General features: G+C 36.8%; 1 protein-coding gene across 5 annotated transcripts in view; it reads left to right on the top strand.

Moving 5' to 3' along the window:
• The window catches only part of LOC117337580, a 28,978-nt gene extending 9,463 nt beyond the window's left edge, over positions 1-19,515 (top strand). For 2 of the 5 annotated variants that reach the window (XM_033898622.1, XM_033898621.1), the window contains exons 2-5: positions 10,412-10,468; positions 15,542-15,587; positions 16,992-17,052; positions 17,250-19,515. In XM_033898622.1, coding sequence (XP_033754513.1) covers positions 17,251-18,255 — 1,005 coding nt within the window. In that variant the 5' untranslated portion in view covers positions 10,412-10,468; positions 15,542-15,587; positions 16,992-17,052; position 17,250 and the 3' untranslated portion in view covers positions 18,256-19,515. Of the gene's footprint in view, positions 1-10,169; positions 10,290-10,411; positions 10,469-12,366; positions 12,560-15,541; positions 15,588-16,991; positions 17,053-17,249 lie in introns of those variants that run through there. The other 3 variants (XM_033898623.1, XM_033898625.1, XM_033898624.1) reach the window with 3 other exon arrangements.
• Positions 19,516-27,548: the final 8,033 nt, after the last annotated feature.

A 27,548-nucleotide genomic window follows, 5' to 3' on the forward strand; every position in this document is an offset into this window, starting at 1 on the left:
CTCAGATAGTATAGTGCTATCGATTCCCGTTAGTTCTCATTCCACTTTACTACAATCTCCCCTTTGAGACTATGCCAAGCGCATGCGCGTTCGCTGATGGATGTTGCATCGGTGTGGCGCAGTGATTTACAGTTATTGTAATTCTAATGACTTCGTTAGCATCCATTTAAAATTCAAATACGTCATTACAGAATTCGTCGCAACCCAGGTCGTTACTAGGCAACACAATCATAAACGATTGAATTTGCCGAGACCTAATGACGCAAAATGCAAAATATATGAAGTTTTATTATGAAACTTAATTGTGTCAACAGAACGTTGTCTGACGTTTGATGTGCAATCGATCAGAATTTTACCATTTCTTCTTCCCTGAAATTGAAGCTTATTTGACAGTTTTTGTTCTAAGACCTGTTTCTTCTGCATATTTTGTCTCCAAGTTGTCTGGTGTCTCATTTGTCAATACCTGACTATGATATAATCTTATTGTATTGAATATGTATTACGGCTGAGTGTCGTCCAACTCTCTCTGATTATGTTGTAAAAGAGTACAAGGAGGTTCAATTGTAACCTAGTGTTATTGTTCCTATATAGTATTTCAGTATCCAACTGTTTTTCACCAGGATACAATAGAACGATATGACAACCAGGGCCTTTTCTTTTTTTAATGCTGATTGAAATCATAACTTTTTATCTGTCTTTGTAAGGATAGAACGCTCACATCCTTTAAATAGCAATCACTCGCCGGTAGATATAATGGGCTCGAGACAACCTTTGGAATATTTCCTGGACGTTATAACAATCCGAGTCAGTTTTATATTGACTAATCCTGAGAGAACTTTATAACAATCCCAGTCAGTTTTATATTGACTAATCCTGAGAGAACTTTATAACAATCCCAGTCAGTTTTATATTGATTAATCCTGAGAGAACTTTATAACAATCCCAGTCAGTTTTATATTGACTAATCCTGAGAGAACTTTATAACAATCCCAGTCAGTTTTATATTGATTAATCCTGAGAGAACTTTATAACAATCCCAGTCAGTTTTATATTGACTAATCCAGTACGGTTACGGACTTTATTACAATCCCAGTCAGTTTTATATTGACTAATCCTGAGAGAACTTTATAACAATCCCAGTCAGTTTTATATTGATTAATCCTGAGAGAACTTTATAACAATCACAGTCAGTTTTATATTGACTAATCCAGTACGGTTACGGACTTTATAACAATCACAGTCAGTTTTATATTGACTAATCCTGAGAGAACTTTATAACAATCCCAGTCAGTTTTATATTGACTAATCCTGAGAGAACTTTATAACAATCCCAGTCAGTTTTATATTGACTAATCCAGTACGGTTACGGACTTTATAACAATCCTAGTCAGTTTTATATTGACCAATCCTGAGAGAACTTTATAACAATCCCAGTCAGTTTTATATTGACTAATCCTGAGAGAACTTTATAACAATCCCAGTCAGTTTTATATTGACTAATCCTGAGAGAACTTTATAACAATCCCAGTCAGTTTTATATTGACTAATCCAGTACGGTTACGGACTTTATAACAATCCCAGTCAGTTTCATATTGACTAATCCTGAGAGAACTTTATAACAATCCTAGTAGCAAAACTAGAGAAAGATGCCCCTTGAGGGTGACCCCCGTCCTGGAAGGCCTGTCAATGTTGCAACCCCAGAAATGGTCAATAAAGCTCATGATATTGTTATGACTGACAGACGAATCATAGAAAAATATATAGCCAGTAGAGTTGACATTTCACAGGAAAGAGTACATTCCATTCTGACCGAGGATCTTGCAATGATAAAGCTTTCAGCCGATGGGTACCAATACCTATGACTGTTGATCAGAAGTACACCAGGCGCACATTATCGCGTGCTAATCATAACCTTTTCGAGGATGATCCTGCCAATTTTCTTCAGAGATTTGTCACTGTGGATGAAACATGGATCCATCATTTTGCCCCAGAGGCCAAACAACAATCGAAACAATGGAAGCATCCTGGCTCTCCCCCGCCAAAGAAGACTGTTCCATCAGCTGGGAATGTTATGGCCTCGGTTTTCTGGGATGCAGATGGTATTCTGCTGATAGATTATCTCCAAAAGGGACAAACATTTAATTGCACATACTATGCTTCACTTCTGAGGAAATTACGGGAAAATATCAAACTGAAGCGCCGCGCTAAAGGTATGTTATTCCATCAGGACAATGCTCCTGTTCATGAGTCTGCAATTGCCATGGCCGCCTTTCTCGATTGTGGCTTTGAATTGATTGAGCTTCCGCCTTATCACCTGATTTCGCTCTATCAGATTTTTCATCTATTTCCAAAACTGAAAACAAATATTTCAGGCACCATTTATAGTACGATGATGACGTCATACATGCAGTGGATGACTTTCTGAACATCCTAGAAAAAAAGGAGTTCTATAAAAGTGGCATTGAGGCCCTTACACACCGCTGGCAAAAGTGTATAGATACCGAAGGGGATTATGTTGAAAAATGATACAATATGTCCGGCAAACTTGAAATCCTTCAATATGAGACTCACAACATACCAATCAGCCCTCGTACATCCACACACCCCCCCTGTTATCAATTCAGTTCAGTTTTATTTCACTCAGGTACACTTTATATTGGATGTGACAAGAGGTCAATATGAAGTACAATAACACAATGATATGATTGACAGTAAAGCACACAACGCCACAAGCTGGGTAGAATTTTCGAGAAAAATGGAAACCCTGATACTTGGTATGTGATTGAGCATGCAATGGGAAATGTTTTATGCGGGCCGTCTGAAATAGAGTTCTTTCAGAAATGTTTTATGCGGGCCGTCTGACATTGAGTTCTAATTAAGAAGCAGTTTTTGTTTTGGCATTTAATATATTTTAGGACGGCGTCTTTAAATGTTTTATAGTGTGCCGACACTGAAATAACTTAAGACAATCATTCCTTCTTGCGTTCTCTTTCTGTCTTCTTTGTTATCTTCTCTTGGTGTTTCCCCGACCCCAGGCCCATTATGATCTTAGTCGTTGGTGTTTCCCCGACCCCAGACCTCATATGATTTTGGTTGTTGGTGTTTCCCCGACCCCAGGCCTCATATGATTTTGGTCGTTGGTGTCTACTCGACCCCAGGCCTCATATGATTTTGGTTGTCGGTGTTTCCTCAACCCCAGGCCTCGTATGATTTTGGTTGTTGGTGTTTTCCCGACCCCAGGCCTCATATGATTTTAGTTGTTGGTGTTTCCCCGACCCCAGGCCTCGTATGATTTTGGTTGTTGGTGTTTCCTCAACCCAAGGCCTCATATGATTTTGGTTGTTGGTGTTTCCTCGACCCCAGGCCTCATATGATTTTGGTTGTTGGTGTTTCCCCGACCCCAGGCCTCGTATGATTTTGGTTGTTGGTGTTTCCCCGACCCCTGGTCTCGTATGATTTTGGTTGTTGGTGTTTCCCCGACCCCAGGCCTCGTATGATTTTGGTTGTTGGTGTTTCCCCGACCCCAGGCCTCGTATGATTTTGGTTGTTGGTGTTTCCCCGACCCCTGGTCTCGTATGATTTTGGTTGTTGGTGTTTCCCCGACCCCAGGCCTCGTATGATTTTGGTTGTTGGTGTTTCCCCGACCCTGGCCTCGTATGATTTTAGTCGTTGGTGTTTCCTCGACCCCAGGCCTCGTATGATTTTGGTTGTTGGTGTTTCCCCGACCCCAGGCCTCATATGATTTTAGTTGTTGGTGTTTCCCCGACCCCAGGCCTCGTATGATTTTGGTTGTTGGTGTTTCCCCGACCCCAGGCTTCGTATGATTTTGGTTGTTGGTGTTTCCCCGACCCCAGGCCTCATATGCTTTTAGTTGTTGGTGTTTCCTCGACCCCAGGCCTCGTATGATTTTGGTTGTTGGTGTTTCCCCGACCCCAGGCCTCGTATGATTTTGGTTGTTGGTGTTTCCTCGACCCCAGGCCTCGTATGATTTTAGCTGTTGGTGTTTCCCCGACCCCAGGCCCATTATGATTTTGGTTGTTGGTGTTTCCCCGACCCCAGGCCTCATATGATTTTGGTTGTTGGTGTTTCCCCGACCCCAGGTCTCGTATGATTTTGGTTGATGGTGTCTCCTTGACCCCAGGCCTAATATGAACCTCATTGTTGGTACCTGTCCTCACATAACCCTGGTTCCGAGGTCTATAATGTGGTTGTAAAGATTATACTATACGGGGTTGGCTTTGTATGTAGTTTGACACTAAAAACTCCTATAAAGTTGTGGTATAGATTATACTATACGGGGTTGGCTTTGTATGTAGTTTGCCACTAAAACCCCTATAAAGATGTTGTATAGATGCTTCATTGAGGTAGCACTATAAATCGGCAAAAGTTCCGGCCTATCACAAGGAGACATAACACAAACATACCACAGCCCCCCCCCCCCCCCCCCCCCCCAAACAAGCCCCCCCCCCCCCCCCCCCCCCCCCCAAACAAGCAAAACATATACGCATTCACCACACCCATACATATCGCACGCACGGGAGGCCGTCCTTAAATTACCGTTGACGTTGACGTTAAACAAATGAAACCAAACCAAAAGTAGAGATTGCTATATACGGGTTTGGCTTTGTAGTTTGACACTAAAACCTCTATAAATTGGTAGTATAACACTATACAGGGTTTAGATGTGCCTTTAGTTTGACCCCTATAAAACGGTAGTATAAGATTATACTAAACGGGGTTGGCTGGGTTTGAGATCGAGAAGCATTAACATTTGATATCTGTAGTCAAGTATACTGCTATTGTAGCTCACTGGTGACTCGGCGATGTGTGATGTTATGTCATAAGACTGATGTCGCAGTACTAGTTCTCGGTATTTAATTGGGTTCCAGCTGCTCCAGGGGAATAGGCTTACGTGTAACGTTTATATCGCTACAACAACCTTAGCCGTAATGAACATTATCTGTTTCTGTGGGTTTTTTCAGATTTTATAGGATTCTATGTTATTTGTTTGCATACTTAATGAAAAATAACACGTTATATCTTCATAAACTTTAGAGGCACGCAATTGAATTGTAACCAGTTTCTATATTATTAATTCCACAGTGCGGTATATCCGCCCTACCTCTAGTATACAGTATATGGTATTAGGGATTTAAGGAAAAACCCATACATCATGCATATAAATATGCAAATATTATTTTCTGACGGGCCCACATATTATTCCTTTACATATTTTTGACATATGGCGTATGTAGATTAGATACACGAATCGATATCGAGTATTTCCTTCTTTCCATCCCAGTATTTGATAGGGTGATTCATCACACACATGGGTAGATCATCCACAGGTGAGCCTGTTGTTGTCCACAGGTGAGCCTGTTGTTGTCAAGTGGCTAACTGTATTTACATGTCATGACTGAGAAGGAAATGGCACGGTTTCTCAGACATATGCTTCAAAGAAACACCACCTGATCTTATTTGACTTAATTCAATATTAAAAAAAAAAAACACCAGTCAATAAGTCTTTTTACATAAATACCCAGTATGGCTTCACGGATTCGTGGAAAATCGTAATGGATATGCTTATGTTGCTTCTCACACTGACGACATTTCCCCCAGGTATTGTGCAACACATTTTTGTTATGAAAACTAACATAAACTTATCAAGGTAGCAGTGTACAGTAAAAATGCCAAATTCTGAAAAATATGGCACATGTTTTAGATATGTAAACATTGCCAGTTAACCTTACATATAACCTCTAATAAAGTATATATATTTGAAATCTGTACAACATTTGCAATTTTAATAGAGCTCTGAAGGATAAGTAAACTGATATTTTCTGTGATTTTTAGAGCTGGGAATACCATGGTAACAGCTTAATAAATTCTCAAAAATTGCAAAATATTATGATATTTGACCCAAAATGGCACAATTCTCTACACAATTTTTTTTTTCTGAAACCTATTTAAAATTAAATATCTCTATCCCAAAGACAGAATTAATCTTGTTTGGACATATGTTGTAAATTAAGTTTTTCCGCTATCTTACCTTTTCTGTGGGCTTCCATTTTGCGCTGTAGGCAAAACTAAATTTCCTGTGTAAACACACGTTCGGAAAATCCGGATATTTAAAATCCGGAACCAATTTATTGATTTTTGTTTTAATAAATGTGAAGCCTGTATGTACTACTTCATACTGAATATACCAATTATAGTGTACATTTATTTTTTCATTTTTTATACATATCATAATACAGGAGTTATTTGCTTAACAAAAAAATTGCCCATGGCCAGGCTGTCTTACTGTGGTGTGCTACCCAAGACATAATGCTACAATATGACGTTCAATTGTTGTGAACAATCCAAGCGTCTCGGTACGACAAACGAATGAATGTCGAGCACATCTCGATTATAAAGGAGGATAGAAGGTCGTAATCTGACGAATTTCTGTATTTTGTGACATGGGGGTTTCTGATTAAGCCCAACTGTGGTTGCCTTTCCGTCGACCCTGGATAGAATTTATTGTGGCGCTAACCAATCGGGGAATTAATAACATCACTAATTTACACAGAATCGGTGATGTCACTTTAATGTAGGCTCCGTCTGATCTATAACTAGTTTGTGTACCCAACAACTCTTCCTCTGTTATGAAGCTGATAATGTTCTCTGCTAATTAATATATATATATAAGTATACCTTGTATCAGTGTGCCATCCACTACTTTATTTTAGTCATTCTCTGTTTACCGCATGATTAGGTATACCATTTTATGTATTTATGGCCCCAGTATGAATGTTTATTGACCCGAAGATATTATATTCCCCGATACAAACATGAGGTATAATATGTATTAGATACATACATAGATACATAGATTTATTCTGACAGCATACATAAAATATGTAAATGATTTACATCCTTTGATACCACAACCAACCCTAACTAAATAAATATTAACCAGAATCTCTAGCACTTCTTTCTTAAGCTAAAAAAAAAAAAAAAAACCCAAACAATTTCATATACAAAATGTTTATTAAAAAAATGTACTTTTAGGTAAACAAATGAAATATCACAATGGTCGGACTATAGAATGGTGTAATATTTTCGTATCGTAAAAATGACACAAGGGAAATAAAACTCTTTCTTCAAAATACACTATGTCGCTGGAGATAATGAAACCTGAAATCGACATGACGTTATCGGTGAAGTGAGCATGCGATGTTTTATCGATACATACCAATAAAACACCAGCTTGTGTGTAGTCGGCTATCGCTGGGAGATGAACCAGCATGATACACACTGTCACAACCTGTTACTGTATTTAGTTGACGAGATAAAGTATGCGTTTCTATAGCCTAAATACTTTTTATTGATTTAACATATTTTGGGGGTAAGCCGGAAACTGTTCCTTATCGTTTTATGTAAAAGTAAATACATTATTTTTTGTATGCCAGTAATGCTAGTATATTACCTTTAAATCGCACGTGGTTTAAATTATACAGGTTTCTAGCGAGCGACAAAGGCGGATTTTAGATATCATCTAAATTAAGTCTCCAAACACTCTTAAATGACACCCTTCGTTATCAAACGAATAGGGGTACAGCGGGTATGATCTAGCTGTACCGGAAGCTACCGTGTTGACTATACCGGTACAAACTAGTGATACTCGCTAGCAATCCACAGTTATATAAATTATGTACATAGACAACCAATTTTATTATATAAATCAAGTTGCAGCATAATTGAAATTAACTATACTATGAGTAAGCGTGTGTACGCGTGCGGGGTATTTATATATTATTAACGGTATTGATCAGTTTAAATCGACACCTTGTTCGGACAAGAACGTCTATTTGGCAAGCGTTTTCTCACAACCCCACATACCCAACCAGAAATCACGGCGTAGTAGGACATGGCTTTCACACTGTATCACGTGTAGATGTCAGTATAGATATAGATAAGGTAAATGCCGATTAATGAATATAAATCTGCATCATATAGCTATTTATTACAGACTCGTTAGTGGTACCGAGACCAGGACGTGGAAACCATAAGGAACGTAAGGAACACAATTATAGAAAGGGGTGGGGCTGAGGGGTGGGGTGAAATTAAGGGGGTGGGGATGAGAGGGAGGGGTTGAGGAAGTGGGATTGAAAGGGTGGAGCTGATAGGGTGGAGCTGAAGGGGATGGGGTTGAGGGGGTGGGGCTGAGGGGAGGGGGTGGGGTGAGGGGTGGGATTGAGGGAGCTGAGGGGTTGGGGTTGAGGGGCTGGGGTTGAGGTGGTGGGTTTGAAGGGGTGGAGCTGAGGGGTTTGTGCTGAGGGGTGGCATTGAGGGAGCTGAGGGGTTGGGGTTGAGGGGAAGGGGTTGAGGGGATGGGATTGAAGGGGTGGAGCTGAGGGGGTGGGGTTGAGGGGTGGGGCTGAGGTTGTGAGATTGAATGGGTGGAACTGAGGGGTGGGGTTGAGGGAATGGGGTTGAGGGGGTGGGGTTGAGGTGGTCCTGGGTAGGGGTTGTCCCCGTTTATTCAGTGAGAACATATTAACATGGTTTGTTGGATATCGTTTTGAGACTACTCCATTATTGATAATAGCCATGTTAAGATTTTCTCAACAATATTATTAATAACGAGAAATACAAACATTCATTTAACCACATGGTGATAAAAGGCAGTGAAAGTACAAGATATTTCAATTTTAACTTCCTTCTGTTATTCAATATACGCTACATTTAGTCAAATTATATTCATTTATCATTCCCCAATGATAATCTTGATACTCATTTCTAATCCATTATGTCATTATGTAATTAAAATAACCTTTAAAATATATTTGCTTTTTCTAAATAATTCTAAATCTGTTTTCTAAATGGTAATATCAGTAGGTATAATGCTGTTGGAATTGAACAAAATGAATTTGAAATGAGTTTTTAAAAAGATTTTCTATCCGTGGACATGCCATTACACGATGTCACCCTGATGTTAATCTCTGTAAACCTTAGATGCCGAAGAATGATATACCTTCTTCCACTAGATGCCGAAGAATGATATACCTTCTTCCACCATTGTTACAGAAGATCATATTTCTTCCATACAAGACATTCAACACGTGTTTTAGAAATATAATGTCTTCCATTTGTTTATTTACACTGAAAACATGTGGTCAACAAAAATCAATACTGAACATAATGGAAAAGATTGATAAATAGAATAGTTAAGAGTTTTGATATCTTACATGAACACTATTTTTATAATGGAAATTTTGTTACCGATATCACTTCACCGGAGATCAAGTTTACACCTGTATGAGACAGGAATATTATGCGATGCAGAATATGAAATTTTCCATTGTTACAAACAGATCACAGGTATGTTACTTGGCTTACAATACTTAGTTTGTTTACGTCATTGTAATAATAGCTTTATGGAAAAACAAAATGTGTTTGCCCCTTTGTATAATCACTTACAAATTCGTACCATTCTCGCTTTATTCATAGATCATTGCTTAACCCGGCCTCTAATATCTGCCATCTCGATGTGCATCTATCTGATCAAATGTCAAAGCTCTGTAGATAATTCTGTATCCTAAATGATAAACCCTGTTTAAATGTTTAAATTCAATTTGAAGGAGTCGATTGTCAATAAAGATTTGGTAGATTATAAACCTAAAATCCAGTTTTTAAATGAACTTTAATGTGCACATTTAAATAACAGAGCTTAACTGTAAAACAGTATATACAATAGTATACAACAAAGACACACTAGCATACACCAATTAGCAATAGTATACAACAAACACATATCTTTAAAATATTCGTCATGACCAGGCCCGTCTGAAATTTACACAAATGCATCGAGAACTTAATTACACACGTTCAAACACAGGCAGATGATCAGGTACGACATAATGACCAGGTGAGGACTAGTAAGAATAACTTAATTAACTGTTGACCGTGGTCCAGAGAGACTGAATATATTGACCGTATGATAGTGACAAGAATTGGTTTTGACCATTGGATGCTCCCACAAAGTATGGTTAGTTTACTATGATATGAATATGACAACAGTTTAACTTCCCGGTATTCGTTTCCGTCCATATCAAGTAACACTGGAAGATTACTGTATATATTCGTCATTGATGACACGTATTTACGTTGAATGTTCTAATACTGGGAGAATACTTTATTATATAACGTCAGATGTACTATCCGAGAGTGTAAATCAACGTTATTACGGCTGACAACACTACTGAATGGTGTTAACAAAGCAGTGATGATCCGGGTCATGGATGGTAATAATATCGACATAACTACGTGTTATTTCACATCCACTCTTTTACCAGTTTATTACTTTAACACAGAAGACCGTTGATAATAGGAATATGCTAATGAGTATGTATTATCTATCTGGCAGGTTGAAACATTGACTCTTGTGTATGGAGACGTTGATGTCCGTCACTACGCTTTACAGGTAAGCGAGCTTTGTGTTTCGACCACTGTTCGGGCACGCACGTGTTTTTCGCACTTATCAATAACATGCTAAAGGGTTGTGAATCAATTTGATAGTGAGACAGATGCTTGTAAATTTGATTTGTCTTCCGTATTTAATCTACATAACTGTATAAGTGTTACCATATAGCACGTGTTTAATCGTCTGTTAAGTGCCACAATAGATATTGGGGTTTGTATTAGGGCAGACATTATTAAAGTTTGTGTTAGACTAGTAGGTATTGGGGTTTGTATTAGGGTAGGCATTATAGTTAAAGTTGGTGTAGGTATTGGGGTTGGTAATAGGGTAGGTATTATAGATAAAGTTTGTGTTATATTGGGGTTTGTATTAGGGTAGGCATTCTAGTTAAAGTTGGTGTTAGTAGATATTGGGGTTTGTATTAGGGTAGGTATTATAGTTAAAGTTGGTGTTAAATGCCTGAAAGAAGCTCTAGCCATCCACCATGTTAAGTCGCAACACACAAAATTAATCCACCAAGAATCATTTATCATTTTAGATCTTATTTTGAGAGAATATTGTTTTCTTCATACTCTATAAATGTAATTCATTTCGGGGTGAGGGTCAAAATAATGTTTTCTTTATATAACTAGTATTACATGTATTTATGGGAAACTGGTGTAAGAAACATATTTAATGTATACCCGTGCACCGGAAATTGGTACGAAGGAGTGTCGAACACAAGATAAACATATTAAAGTAGTAAAATGAGTGTACCAGGAACTTTTACAAGCGGTTTCGATTTCAAAATTAAACGTTCATAATTCAGAGGTTGCTTGTTTTATTATTTCCTGTTAAAATTATGACAAATCTATGCATATACGTAGTTTTGTGTTTCTGCCGGAAGAAATGTTTATTTAAGAAATTAATATAATAAAAAAGGGGAAAACGCAATAAAACATTTAACTTATATAGGACAACGATATTATAGGTATTAGCTATAGGTATGTATGTCATAGGGGGTACAATATGATAATCAGTGTACTTTTGATATGAATACACATACCGGCATGGTATTTATTCATGATTTAGAAAATAATACATGACATGTATTTCTGATATATAAATGCACTTTTTGATATGAAATATCAAATACCATGCATTTCTGCTTAAGTAAACACATTTTGACATGTATTTATAATATAGAATTATCATGTCATTCAAAACAGCATATATATATTTCTGATATAAATATTCTATATAATATAAAAACAGCAATTGACATTACCATATGACATGTGCTTGTGACGTTAATACAATATGACGTATATTTCTGACAGCAGTAATCTGGGTCAAATATACATGTTATGTCTGTCTGACAGAACGTGACTCAATCTTTATACTAAAGATCAAAATAAGATATAAAGACAATGATATATAGGGGAACGCTATCGTTTAATGTTTTTTTCTGTTTCTCTCAGTTGTATAATGAACGCAATAGTTTTATCTCATCAAAATGAAACTGCCGTGAAATACAGCCACTTGTGCATAGCTAAACTATTTAATGGACAATGAGATGAGATTGACTGAAGTCTTCTCTTAGATATATAAATCGAAATTGCCAGACAAAAGTATAATTTAATCCTGGATTCAAGATTTAAGATTCATTTATTTCACATCCAACTAAATGGTACAGAGATAATACAATAACATAAGAGTTCGTCCTGTTTCCCATCAGCTATCTGCCTTCTTCTCAGTAAATTACATCTAAAGGCAAACTTGTACGATTATGTACTCATTGGGTTTAGCAATTTGTGAGCCAGCGTGATGGAAATCGACATTGGCTGGGGGGTTTATGTTTCTGTTCTATCTGAGGCCGAGAGGTAGCATAACAGTCTGTTAAAGATAGTACGGAACTCATCTTAACCTGCTACACCCATCGACAGATAGTGCGCGCACGTATACTTCTATAAAACATAGGTATGGTCTATATACTCTAGTCAGCCACAGAAACAAGGCACTATTCATCTTACCAAGCGGACGTGCATGTATGGATGGGCGATCATATTTCAGGGAATGTTATGCACGTGTCAAAAGCAAAGCTCTAACAGATATGTATGTATGCGTTATTTGTTATGTAATTGAATTTAATCGAGGTTTATGATGAAATTGTTTGGTTTTCTGGATTACATGTATATACTACTGAAGACGATGTGTGTATATATGTTCATCATATGTATGTGTGTACGCTGTGTAAAACGATTATAGCAGTGTCGTGGTTTCTCATCCTCTCTCTCCAGGCACATATTTTGTTTGAAATTAGTACTGGTATCTTTGTATTTTGTATTGCTGTTGTTCACGTATATTACGATTGTGTATATAATATGTACTAATGGGCAATATGACCCACAGTATTTATAGAATTTACACAGTTACTATCAATCTATCATGCTAACATTTTTTCTGATTATGTATGATGGATGAAATCATTTGAACATTATTATATTCAGGTATATATATGTACGTAATGTCAATGTTATACAGATTATGTGTTATATAGTCATACCTAACAACTTTCTCAAACTTCTATACTGAGTTGGTATCAGAAGTTGATTATTAAAACTATTTATCTAACTAAAATATCGAATCTAGGACTATCGAATTTATGTATATGTTAAGATATATAAGATATATTCAATATTATTGATTTGATATATTTCATCAATTGCTGTTATGGAAATTAATTAAAAAAAGACCCGGAAATTCTGGTAAGTCAAAAACTAAATGAAAGATATTGACCCGGCAATATTGGCTAACTTCAAAGTAACTTTAATCGATTTTCATATCTTACTACTAGAAATATTTCCAAAAAGAAAAGACTGATGTATTATCAGGATGAAATTTGAATTTAGCCAAATAATACTACTGTGGTCGAGTGACCGGGTGGCGCAGTTGTAACACACCTGCTTTCCACCTAGGTTGCTGGGATTCGATTCCCCGAACGGACGTGAATAAGTATGGGGTCACCTGTCCGACCACTTGGGGGTTCCTTTGATACTCCGGTTTCCACCCACAGTAAGACCCATTGAGCTACTATCCGTGTCAATGAACGTGATTGATATAAATTGATATAACGTGTTTTGCAATTGTTATAAAAAATAAGTTTACCTTTTAAACATTATGTTGTTCCTGGAAAGATCTTGGCCGACAATCGTGTTATGTCTTATCATTATGGCTGTGGCTTTGTTTTGTGTACGTATGTATAAGGACCAGGTGTGCAGTCTGTGAGCATACTCTTGTGAGGTGGGTCATTTCGGTACGTGATTTGGATTTTCCATAACTCCCAGTTTTATCTCCACCTCATAGACCCCTAGCAATACTGGGAAAGCGCAGTAGGACGGAATGTCGTGCTGTGCTGATGTACTTATGCTATTGATTCGGATAACTAACCTTATCTGTCTCTGAATTTAAAGGGGATCTTTACTCTAGCGTGTAAGGAAACATCATCATTGTGTTAGAAATTGTTTAATATTTTATCAACATGTCTAAATCTCACATAATTGAACCAACAGATCTTGTTACGCCTGTTGGCAGAGACATATTTTTAGACGGAGAGTTTATTGAATGTCTTTATTTTTAGTAACCGTACACTCACCTTCCATCCTGGATATGTAGTAGACGATACTCACCTGTGTGTGAATTGACGGTAATTTTCCACGACAGATATATAAAATTTATAGACGTTCATTAATTAATTTTAGAAATACAATCTGTATTTTTACAAGTGTCGCCTCGCAACAGATTTACCTGATGTTGTGTGTAGATATTTGACACAGATATTGTTGTCCCATGGACCATTAAACATTTGTAACACATTCATGAGAAATAATAGAAATACGTTTTCCCGGAATGAAATGTGATATCATACATGTCAATTGTACAAAGTCGTCATGTCGAGTATTTTTTTGTAGAACGACCTTTTATTTCACACAAAAAAATCGACGATCCGGCGTGTTAAGATTGATCAACGTGGTAACATAATACGCCTTCACGTATAACTCCACAGTTAGCACAACTATGCCGACGAAATATCTTCTTTTATTGTACATCATTTAAATCGAGGTCCTAAATGCATTCAGGTACGCTTAGCCCCACTGTAACTCTTCCCTAGTATAATTCATGTGCTCATTATCGCGTACATCTTGCTTCATGCACGTCTACAGCGGGATGAACCCACTCAATATGTTACCAGATCAAGCACATGTGCGTATGTGTGGTTTTTTTTTAAAGAAGACTATGATATATTATGTGTACACGGGTGTGCGATCCACTGCCGTATTTCCCATATTACCGGGGAGGGAGTAAATATGTCTGTTTATAACGTTAGGGCAGTACCAACATATAGTCAGATTGTTACCGGGCCAAATGAATGGCAGATGCTACCTGCCCACGTCGATAATTGGTACCGAGCTCTGACATATTATAGATCCGCATGCTATTTAGGGGACCATGTGGTTAGAAAAAAAACCCAGATGGATGTATTTGTCCTACAATGGCGAGAGTGAGAGAGAAAGGGAGAGAAGAGGGATAACAAGAATCGTTAACTGGATATCGTGAACTGTGCAGCAGTGCAGCATTGACGCTACCTCAAAGTAGAGAATACGGATGTCTTTTAAGGTTGAAGCAATATTGGAATTTTTACCGAAATCATTTCATTTAAAGGATATTCTAAAAGACAATGATAAAACACAAATCATATAAGTTACAACCTTTCAATACAGTTTAATGTTTACCAATTAAATCTGTTATATGTTTCATGTCTGTCCTATATAACCCGTCAATATGTTCAAGGTTGTCTCGGACTTGTATTACTTGGTACTGAATGTTGACTACCCGCTATAACGCCCCTCGTGAGGTTAAACATATTTACATTGCATGATTTTATTTATGGTTTCAGCACATATTTAAATCCCCCTTTATTGTTATCAATTTATAACCAATGCAACGGAAAGATACTTTTCGTCTGGTTATCAGTGACCTTCCTGCGTCATTATGTAATTCCACATGAATAATAAATATGTTTACTCTCTATTCCAGGAAATCAGTCGAACACCCGTGAGGAAGCCGACAACATCTTTCTGAGGTAAACATTTGCAAACTTTGATATGAATACAGTTAAAATTATTTGATTTAATTTCTTCTTTTGATATGAATGCTTGGTTCTTGTCTTGTAAGCTATAATGATAGATTATTTTCTATAAATAAGTTATGAATTTGAATGAAATATTTCGAAAGGTGATTAGGGTAATCGAAGTTCAACAACAATCCTGATAATTGCTTGACAATTTTTTATGAAACTCTAGCACTCTTTATTCTCTTCCTACCTGTTTAGTTTTAAGGAATACACAGACAGGTATTGAAGTGACGGAGAAGTGATTGATAATTAATAAGCTAGTCGCCTTTTAAACATCTGGGCTTGATGTATTTTGGTCAGTTAGTGGGTTATTCGTGCTGCTTTGATTAAAACACCTTTCTGATTTTATTCATTTCGTTTGCATCAGCATATAGGATTATAATATACATACTCATTATAACATAATTGCATTTTACAAGATGGCGAAGAACAGAGCTAGCATAATTCAAAATATAATCAAAACATAACCATATGACGTCATCATGAAAAAAAATCAATATGAATAAGCAAGGAGTAATATACAAAAACATCGTTTCGGAAAGTTGGGAAAACATGTTCTCTTGATATTTATGATCAAAGATACCAAAGAAACTGTTCATATCATATCTTGAATTACTTTAGTATACCTGAAGTATCTATATCGAAATGGATATTATTTGAAAATTGTACGCTTTTCACAAGCATCTTGTACTTGTAAACAAGACAAACAATACATAACGCTACAAAGATGACAAATATAAACAATATCTCAACTATTTAAAAGTGATTTTCTCTTAGCCGTAACATGAATTAAATATCTAACGAAATCCCTTAAGGTTTTAACATTATTGCTAGAGAAAAGTTCCGTAATTTTGTAAACCGATGGTCGACGGTAAAGTATGGATTGCTATGTTTAATTTATGTAATTCTGAGTAAGGTGGACACAACAATATAAAACGGGTTTCATCTTTAACTTTCAAATATAGTTCATAGCCTATTAGGCCTAGAGATTCTATGGTATCTACCATGCAGTTTCAACATTCAACGAATGTGCACTTAACCTATACTCAGCTAATATATGTTTCATTTTCAATGGCCTGATGTCAGTAATTATTATAGGGCAATATGTTAATATATCTTTAAATCATTGAAGTCAAAAAAGTCATTGTCGGTTTTGAAAGAGAAGTGGTTTGTGTTTAGCTTAGGCGGTTCATTGTTGACGAAGACATGATTGGGAAAGCCTATAATACCCTTTCTCTATCAGTATACGTGGAAACTTTACATCCCGCTGTAAGTGTATCGAGTATTGAAAATAATATGATGTTATCAGCATTTGTGTATTTTTGTGAATATATCGTTGTTCATCCTTTGCAGTTAACGCCACATCTGTACTACCCGTCTGACACACTTGAGTCAACAGTGTGTTAAACAGAAGGTAGGTTTACTTATTGATATCTACATACGAACTATCAATATACAAAGCATGATTTAGTCGAGTAAGTGATTATCAAATATAAATACATGAGTATATAAAAAATATCTTAATGATAAAAAATGTTTTAATAGCAAATATATTTAAATTGTACACGATAAAATGACTGTTTTCTACGTTATTTTCAATTATATTTCCAGGATGGGGATTTTATCAAAACTGAAACACACGGACAATTGTACTCTTCCGTCTCTTACGAAGTGTAAAGATGGTCACGAATGGTTTTCTAGTTTTGAGTTTTATCCTATTGCTGTTGGTAGTCGAAAAACAGTTTTTGAGGGCATGATGTACGTCCCAAACAATTATTGGAGTCAAACACACGCCATAATCAAGTGTACAAACTACGGACAAGGAACTGAGGAAGACGTCAAAGCGGAAGTAAGTGGTGCGATCAAGGCGCAAGAATTCGCCGAAGGATTTTCGAAAAAGTTTCCCCAGTTTTCTCTTAAATTTCAGCGCCCTCTAGCGGCCGTGATGGACACCGTCTCAGTGTTTAACGGTATTTTTCGTTTCCTAAAAGGTTACGACAAAGTGTTATCCGAGGGAGAGTGCGTGTTGCTGGAGGAAAAACTTGAAGGTGAGTTTGCCTCTTTCATATACAAAAATGGCGTCATCACATCCAACTGTGAGGCTGTCCTACAGGCGTTCTGTCACTACACCTACTCCGCTAGTCACGAGGAACTGGTGGTATCCGGACTTCAGGGAGTGAAGAATGGCAACACCTACACCCTGTCCACTCCATGTGTTCACTCGCGATCCCGACAATACGGGAATACGGATGCTGGTGAGAGCGGTATCTCTAGTTTCTTCTCCCACCACCAATGCAATGCCTACTGCAGCGAGTTGCCAAAATTTTCACCTACAGACTTATCCGCGTCATCGAGTGTTTCATATGAAAAACCGTACTCATTCGAAGACACGTTTCCAGTTCAGTATCCAAGTGAGCGGTCAGGATGCGATAGTCCGGAATTTTCTTATACTGAGCGCAGTATGTTGGTAACGGCAGAAATACATCCCCCGGCGTACGAAGGAATTGACTCGCAGCCCCCACCTCCATACGATTTCCAAAATAAGGCTTGTCATGGAAAATCAAACAATGCTGGACCACTGAATCCTTTCTCCTCACCGGATGTCCGAACATACTGATTGATATATCATCCCAGTTCTAGTTATTCGAATGTGTTCAATAGACAACAGTGCTTAGCTTAAGGAGCCTTCTTAAACAATATTATAATGTCGTCTTTGGTTGCCTGTACGTGTATGTTACTATGAAGAAGGTGTTATAGGGGTGTTCCGTTCAGTAGCGGCGGTTTGTGTCATTGTAGTGCACAATGACGGTAAGATGTCTACTTCTCCATCAGATAGTGGTTATAATCGATCATTTAAACTGCCAGAAGAAAAAAATGTAACTTTCAAGGACATGGTTATAGTTTAATTTTGTAAGATCTGGAATGTGGATTCGGTTGAAATCTCGGGTTTCTGGTTAATAGGATAAGTTATATATTTACGTACAGTTTCGGAATTGGAATTATCCGTCTAATAATAATTTACTATGTCTGCATAATATATAGCAAGTATTTTTCAAAACATTAAGGTCTACCACAAATTCTTATTACAGTGCAGCTTTATCGTGCTTCTTTACTCTATATTGAGAAACTAATCAGACAATCATTTTCATAGACGTGTTTGTATTATAGAAATCATGAGATTCCTATCACGAGTTTTGTAAATACGTCGACTGAAAGGACCAATTTTTATCATATTCCTTTATATCAATGTACGTCAAATTATGTTTTCTTGTAAAATTGTTTGATATTTATATTATATACTTAAAAGTGTATTAATTGGTGATGTTAGGTAATTAATGCCTAACGAGCGGCTCACCTGGCTGTGATTGTGTTATTTATATAATATGTAAATTACAGGTGAACACTATTTGTATAGTTGAAATTGAGATTGCTGTATTATAAGGATCTCATCTTTACCTGGATTTTATTTATTTCACGCTGTTAAATGAATGTGATACAAATTATACAAATTATATCAGTATACATCGTAATCAGATATTTTATTCTGACCTTAGAACAATATTTCTGTTTTAAAATGATTGGCTTTGTACAGAACGTAACACATTTATTTGTATTCTTCCTATTTAATTTTAAATATGCTTATTCTTAGATAGATTTTATTGCATTCTGCTACAAAACTAGAGTCATAATATATATATACAAGAATTCATTTCTTTTCTTATAAATTTATATTTATCAATTGTTTTGTTTAAATAAACGAACAATCGAATTTCGCTTTAATGTATTTCTTCTGCAAAAATATGTAATATTGTGCATTAATTTATTCAAAATCTTATTATAAAATAATTTCACTTTTAAATAAAATTGTCTTTCCTTATAATGACATGCGTGTTTTATTTATCTGAGAAATTTCACTTTTAAATAAAATTGTCTTTCCTTATAATGACATGCGTGTTTTATTTATCTGAGAAATATCTTATAAACACAGAGATGTTACCCAGCTGATTGGACAACTGTTTGTAAGGGAAACCTAACACAGTAAATGATGAAACGAAAACCAAAAAGGAGGGATATCATTCCTGAACCTACACAGAAAGGAACGGACAGACATTTCAGGAAAAGAAGACAGCATTCCTGAAGGGAACAGAGGGGCCCAAACAAAACCTTAAACATAAGAAAGGACAGACTTTGCTGAACCTCGTCAATATGAACCTGACAGTCACGCAAATAACAGTAATATCATATTGTTCGTGTATTTGTCTTTCCGTTGTTTGTCCATTATTTTGCTTTTATTGGCGAAATTAGGGGCATCTTTCTGATATTTTACATAAACATTCTCCTTGAATTCCTGATGGCGCAAAGTATATTTTAACATATACATATAATGTAAATGATGACCATATTCTGGTACGACGATTAAAGCAAGGCATTAACAGACCAACACTTTCATCGATGGATAAAAAGTATATCCCTCTTATGTTGTATAACGAAAGACATAAGATATTAAGACATTTCAAAATAATTGAGACTCTAAAAAAGTGGAGCCAAAATAATTAAAATTTTATGGAGCACAGGAAGCTCAAGAAAGAATTTTGATTATGTCAATTATATAAGAAACATTTTTGAACATATGATAGAGTTGTGAGTTGAATTTCCTCAAATTACGTTTTCTTACGGAATCAATGCGACTCGTTTATTTATATCACACCGTCTTATTTACGAACTAGATTAGACATGACAGACACAGTCATGCTGTGTGTCTGATTCTTATGTGGGGCTATTTCACCACCACATCCTGATTTTGACCTTTTCAGGCCTATTTTGTGTTACCTCTGTTTCAACCCAAGTACCAGCGTAACACTAATGTCCTTGGCGTCACTGAAAAGTCCATGGACAAAACAGCTTTATGATGGAACAAGCATTTAAAACTAGAGAAGATATATATTCTCACCATTTCTATTGTAATTAAAGTACATATATGTATTTATAGTTACATTATATCGTGACAAGAAATTGTTATTAAAACTGGTATAATTTCCTTGTATTTTTTTTTTAAAATTTGACTATTTCAACATGGAATACGAATTGCTAATGCTGAGGTTTCGTATATCAGAAAGAATGACATTTCCGGGAGGTATCAGATATAGACAGACGTGTCATATTCAGTGTGACGATATATTGATATCGGCAACAACACTGATAACAATGCATACATCCCGACCATGTTTACATAGGTGTATTTCCTTTGTTAGATAACAATTACTAACCAGGAAAACATCTGGGCCGATTTTTGTGTTCGGATTCAAATGTTGTATTTCATATCGAAATACGAGGGCTGATTGATAAGTTGTGATATAATATATAATAATAATATATGATATATATAATAATAATATATGATATATATAATAATAATATATAAGTCGTCGATATAAACTAACCAAATGACACCAGTCCTTAGGTAAACGGCCCTATATAGTCAGAGAATACTAGGGATTCCTTGAATACCTCCTTCAACTCCTTCAACACGAGGCTCACAACTTATCAATCAATCCTCGTAACAGGGTTTAAAATATTTACTGATACAAAATAGCTAATAAAACACCAAAACATATGTACATAAAGATAAGCCAAGCCTCGAACTCGATTCAACAGGTAAAAGTCATACAAAAACAGCGCGTACGTTTTCGTTTTTGTTTTATAGAAAACACTAATAAATGCTACATATAAGAGAGTAGCTATGATCGAGAACAAGACGGACTTACATTAGTTACCAACCTCCAAAAGTGTGAGATATTTTTTATCTTTTAATTAATTCTTGATGATATTTTATGATGCTTGGTCTTTATATTTGTATGCATCCTTACAACTTTCAGTGTATGTGAGCAATTTGTTTATGGACTATATATGTTTATGTCATTTTATGCATTATTGTGAGAAGCAATGTATACGCTCTAGGTTATGTAACATTGATGAAGGTCTTGTTTCCTAATGTTTAAAAATAAGATCTATTTATAATGTACACCAGAAATTGCATTAGGCATATTTGTGGAATTTGTTATTTATACACATTATTTATATATTTATCTTTTCTTACACAGCCACATCACATGCACGACACAGACTCACGAGTTCTATTCAGAAAAAAAACACCAGCTTTATCATTTGTGATAACACGAGCATTTTCTCCCCAGTCGTGTTTATTTACATTGCAGATACCTACGTTTATATCTAAGGAAATTTTAATATTTCACACATTTTGGTGTTAATTTGTTTTGGACACGTATAAGATACAACTTGCAAAAGGTGTATTATTTTCTTTCGCAGTTCAACATAGGATATAGAGTGTTATATATGTATTAGTATATTTTGCAGGCCTGCATATTGTCATTAGATACTCCAAGATGATTTGCGGTCATACAATGTTTGATCCTAACTAACAGTTTTGTGTGTGGAGTTTGAGTTGGCGATCCAATTATGTTGTAATTCTAGAAGAGATTGGCCAGACAGCTACGATCTGACGTAATGGGTACACCATTCCTCGGTTGGTTAACGATAAGGACAAACCAGTGATTATTTAGGGACAGGAAGTCGTATATAAAGCAATACTTTGAAAAACTTTTAAAAAATCTCACCATTTTCGTTTTGACTCTACTAAGCCAGTGACAACGTTATGCAAGGAACTTAATGAGTTTCATAGACGTGTCAACCTGCACCATTCGGGAACTCTGTCAGACAGATAGTTGACAGAATGTTACATGTCGTAAACAACATGTAGAAAAGTCAACAGTGGTCTTATTAGAAAAAAAAAGTCAGTGCCAAATCTTTCATTCAAACGAAAAGTTTTGCTATTGAGAAGATGTATCCTCACTTAATTATTTATATGCGATCTTGATGTAAGCAGCATTTTATGCCTGGAAGTTGGGACTATTTGTTAACGAAACTTTGATATCGTTAGTACAAGTTCAGGTTATACTAGTCACTGTTGAAGTAATTTTGTCTATATGACATTTCACTTTACCATTGCTTCCTTATTTTGCCTTCCGTTTGTAATACAGGACACCTGTAAGTAAATTTAACAGTGTACTGATGCTAAAGCTGGCGGTATGCCGTGATGACAGGTACAAACGTATTAGTTACGTAGATAATCATACTCTATACACCAAGCTTGCGTACTGATAATTTTGAAAATTGCCCCATTCCCTGGTAAATATTTCCACGGTTATATATAACGGGTACGTATTTACTTAATTATTGAACTTACCTTGGCTAAATGTAAGTTAATTCCATAAAGGGATATGTGATTGGGTAGAAAGGGCTGTGTGACTGGGTAGAAAGGGTTGTGTGACTGGGTAGAAAGGGTTGTGTGACAGGGTAGAAAGGGTTGTGTGACTGGGTAGAAAGGGTTGTGTGACAGGGTAGAAAGGGTTGTGTGACTGGGTAGAAAGAGTTATGTGACTGGGTAGAAAGGGTTGTGTGACTGGGTAGAAAGGGTTGTGTGAGTGGGTAGAAAGGGTTGTGTGACTAGGTAGAAAGGGTTGTGTGACTGGGTAGAAAGGGTTGTGTGACTAGGTAGAAAGGGTTGTGTGACTGGGTAGAAAGAGTTATGTGACTGGGTAGAAAGGGTTGTGTGACTGGGTAGAAAGGGTTGTGTGAGTGGGTAGAAAGGGTTATGTGACTGGGTAGAAAGGGTTGTGTGACTGGGTAGAAAGGGTTGTGTGACTGGGTAAAAAGGGTTGTGTGACCGGGTAGAAAGGGTTGTGTGACAGAGTAGAAAGGGTTGTGTGACCGGGTAGAAAGGGTTGTGCGACTGGGTAGAAAGGGTTGTGTGACTGGGTAAAAAGGGTTGTGTGATTGGGTAGAAAGGGTTGTGTGACTGGGTAGAAAGGGTTGTGTGACAGGGTAGAAAGGGTTGTGTGACTGGGTAGAAAGGGTTGTGTGACTGGGTAGAAAGGGTTGTGTGAGTGGGTAGAAAGGGTTGTGTGACTGGGTAGAAAGGGTTGTGTGACTGGGTAAAAAGGGTTGTGTGACCGGGTAGAAAGGGTTGTGTGACAGAGTAGAAAGGGTTGTGTGACCGGGTAGAAAGGGTTGTGCGACTGGGTAGAAAGGGTTGTGTGACTGGGTAAAAAGGGTTGTGTGACCGGGTAGAAAGGGTTGTGTGACTGGGTAGAAAGGGTTGTGTGACAGGGTAGAAAGGGTTGTGTGACTGGGTAGAAAGGGTTGTGTGACTGGGTAGAAAGGGTTATGTGACTGGGTAGAAAGGGTTGTGTGACTGGGTAGAAAGGGTTGTGTGACCGGGTAGAAAGGGTTTTGTGATTGGGTAGAAAGGGTTGTGTGACAGGGTAGAAAGGGTTGTGTGACCGGGTAGAAAGGGTTGTGTGACTGGGTAGAAAGGGTTGTGTGACTGGGTAGAAAGGGTTATGTGACAGGGTAGAAAGGGTTGTGTGACAGGTAGAAAGGGTTGTGTGACCAGGTAAAAAGGACTATGCGACTGGGTAGAAAGGGTTGTGTGACTGGGTAGAAAGGGTTGTGTGATTTGGTAGAAAGGGTTGTGTGACCGGGTAGAAAGGGTTTTGTGACCGGGTAGAAAGGGTTGTGTGACAGGGTAGAAAGGGTTGTGTGATTGGGTAGAAAGGGTTGTGCGACTGGGTAGAAAGGGCTGTTTGACTGGGTAGAAAGGGTTGTGTGACTGGGTAGAAAGGGTTGTGTGACTGGGTAGAAAGGGTTGTGTGACTGGGTAGAAAGGGTTGTGTGATTTGGTAGAAAGGGTTGTGTGACCGGGTAGAAAGGGTTTTGTGACCGGGTAGAAAGGGTTGTGTGACAGGGTAGAAAGGGTTGTGTGATTGGGTAGAAAGGGTTGTGCGACTGGGTAGAAAGGGCTGTTTGACTGGGTAGAAAGGGTTGTGTGACTGGGTAGAAAGGGTTGTGTGACTGGGTAGAAAGGGTTGTGTGACTGGGTAGAAAGGGTTGTGTGACTGGGTAGAAAGGGTTGTGTGACTGGGTAAAAAGGGTTGTGTGACTGGGTAGAAAGGGTTGTGTGACTGGGAAGAAAGGGTTGTGTGACTGGGTAGAAAGGGTTGTGTGACTGGGTAGAAAGGGTTCTGTGACAGGGTAGAAAGGGTTGTGTGACAGGGTAGAAAGGGTTGTGTGACTGGGTAGAAAGGGTTGTGTGACAGGGTAGAAAGGGTTGTGTGACTGGGTACAAAGGGTTGTGTGACTGGGTAGAAAGGGTTGTGTGACTGGGTAAAAAGGGTTGTGTGACAGGGTAGAAAGGGTTGTGTGACTGGGTAAAAAGGACTATGCGACTGGGTAGAAAACTGCAGAAAAGAGTGCAGACTAGTACAAGTGATGTCCTACAATTGAGAGGCTAAAGCTCATATCATAGACAATGGCACACTACATGACACAGAAGGAGAGTAATCACTCAAAGAAATATAACAGAGGTTAACTCAGGAGAATCAAGATTCGTTGTTCGCGGACAACATTGGAACATGCGCATGATCAAGCTAAGGGGTATCAGTTCATCTACTGAACACTTAACTAATACAGTCATATATTCAAAATCAAACTGGCAATGTTTCAAACACAAAGGTCCTTAAACGGTAGCAAATTATTCTAAATCTGCCATAATATTACAGAAACTTGGGTGATTATATCCCGAACATGAAAATTGATAGACTGGTATACTGTTATCCAGAGAGACCTGGATCATTCTGACGTTGGAGTCTATACCAGCTGTCAAATATCGAAAGTAAGAACGATTAATACCTCTTCATTGAACTTTACCTAGCGAAGCCTAATCCCGTTATTGCCGGGACTTGTTATTGGCCAGAAAAAAACAATCAAACTTTACCGAAAAATATGAAGAGTTATTTTAACACATGAAAACATAATATGATTCCTATTGAGTTTCTCTAGTACAAAGGATGAGGTAAATAGTATGTAGTATATAGCGTATATGAAAGCAATGATAGCGTATAAAGAGATGGTCTTCAGGCCTATACTATGTTCCTGTCAAGAATTCGTACTGTGCTCTGACACACTATAGATTCGCATGTACCGATTATGTGCTGAATAAAGTTGAAAAACGATATGTTTAGTGGAGCATGTATTAAAACAGAGATAGGAGATTATTTTGACCTTAAACTTTAAATTGGAACAATATTTTCGTTTAATGTCACATTTCCCCCCGTATATGGATGGTATGATGGAATCACTTTCTTCCATGGATCAACTATGACTTGGTCGACATTTCTCATACTAGATGGCAGGATGGTATTAAAAGTTTGCTTGGATTATTCATATAGTCGAGTCAGTTATTTTCCAAGGACAACTTTTATGTATCTAAAATTGATATAATTAATTTGAATAACCTGTGTCTAATCCTTTTGTCAACCGTTTTACAATATAATATGTTAAAAGTAAATATATTTAAATTTCTCCCGTCGTTTGTGGATTGCTTTGCGGCAGCATCAATCTTCATGGATCAGCTGCCTTGTGTACTTGCTTGTTTGTTTTTATCGTTTTTGGTCAACGGTATAAGTCCTACCAGGTAACTAAACGGAAATAAAACAAAATAAAAATAACACCTTGTAAACACTTTTGCTACGATATTTATTAACAATCGCTAAAACATTTGGCGGTCCTAGAATAACTAAAAACAGAGCACTTCATTTTCATATAAGAATTGAAACTGTCTTAATATATCAAATATATAAAAGATAGTCTTTATGATAACTACAGTGTGCATCTGTAAACAACATTAATCCTCCACACGTAAATAAGTCTTTTTAATGCGTTAGACTTTTGTGTCACTGAAGTTTTCTTAGTTTAAGCCTGATTCTAAAATAAAAATCGAAATAAAGGTTCAGAACATCCCAGTAGACTGAGCTTGATACAAGCATTTTCTACTTCAAACACGTCCAAAGATATGACACAGGCCACGCATTCTATATGTTCGGCTCGTAATTGTTACATTTTACTTTTCAATATTGTCTAATGAGTAAACAAATATACTTGCATGTTACATAAATATGTTTCTTGATTTATATGCTAATCTACATAAAAGAAATTATAGCACTTTCGAATTAGAAGATCGCTAAGGTCTTGTTTCGATACTAAAGGGGTTGTTTTTAGTCTCTAAACATATTAAGAGATCAATTGATTGAAACCAAGACGAATGTATATCATCAAATAATAACAGAGATCATCTTTTTTTCTCACCCATATGTACATTTAAAACTGGAATGTATATTATTATCAAAATGATTTCATTCCGGGATATTTACGGATTAACCAATCATTTAATCGAAAAAAAATAACAACAACAAAAACAAACAAAAACAATACTGATTTTGCCGTAAGATAATCGATTGTCCCCTTTCCTTTTGTATTATATGTTGATCTTAACGATATTAGGATCAGTTAGATATATTTGTTCGTAGCGATTATTGTTTGATGGGTTTTGGAAGTGCCATACCTTAGATAAATCATAAGGTATTTATTCAAAATCTAATTTGATATATCCACTCCTTTTTACTGCCATTAACAATAAACACGTGATATCCTCACTTTAAAAAAAAAAAACAAAAAAAACAACAGAGATAGGTGTGTGCAGGTAGGTCCTACAATGGCGGTATTGGCAGAGTGAGGGAGAGGAGGCGGAATAGGGATAGCAAAACTTAAATAGGACACACTATCAAAAACTGAGACCAAGAAGCATGTAGCATGTTGGGATAAAGGACTACATAAGTTGTTCAAAATGAATGACCTCGACCTGAATTCAAGGTCACGAGGGTCAAATTTGTTGAAATCCTTAAATAATTTCTCAATATTAGACCAGATGTAGGACAAAAAATTATATATTTAAATGAATATACCTAACTTACTCTTTTATTTGAATAAATTGTT

This window comes from Pecten maximus, chromosome 11, assembly GCF_902652985.1.
Source record: "Pecten maximus chromosome 11, xPecMax1.1, whole genome shotgun sequence".
Lineage (NCBI taxonomy): Eukaryota > Metazoa > Mollusca > Bivalvia > Pectinida > Pectinidae > Pecten > Pecten maximus.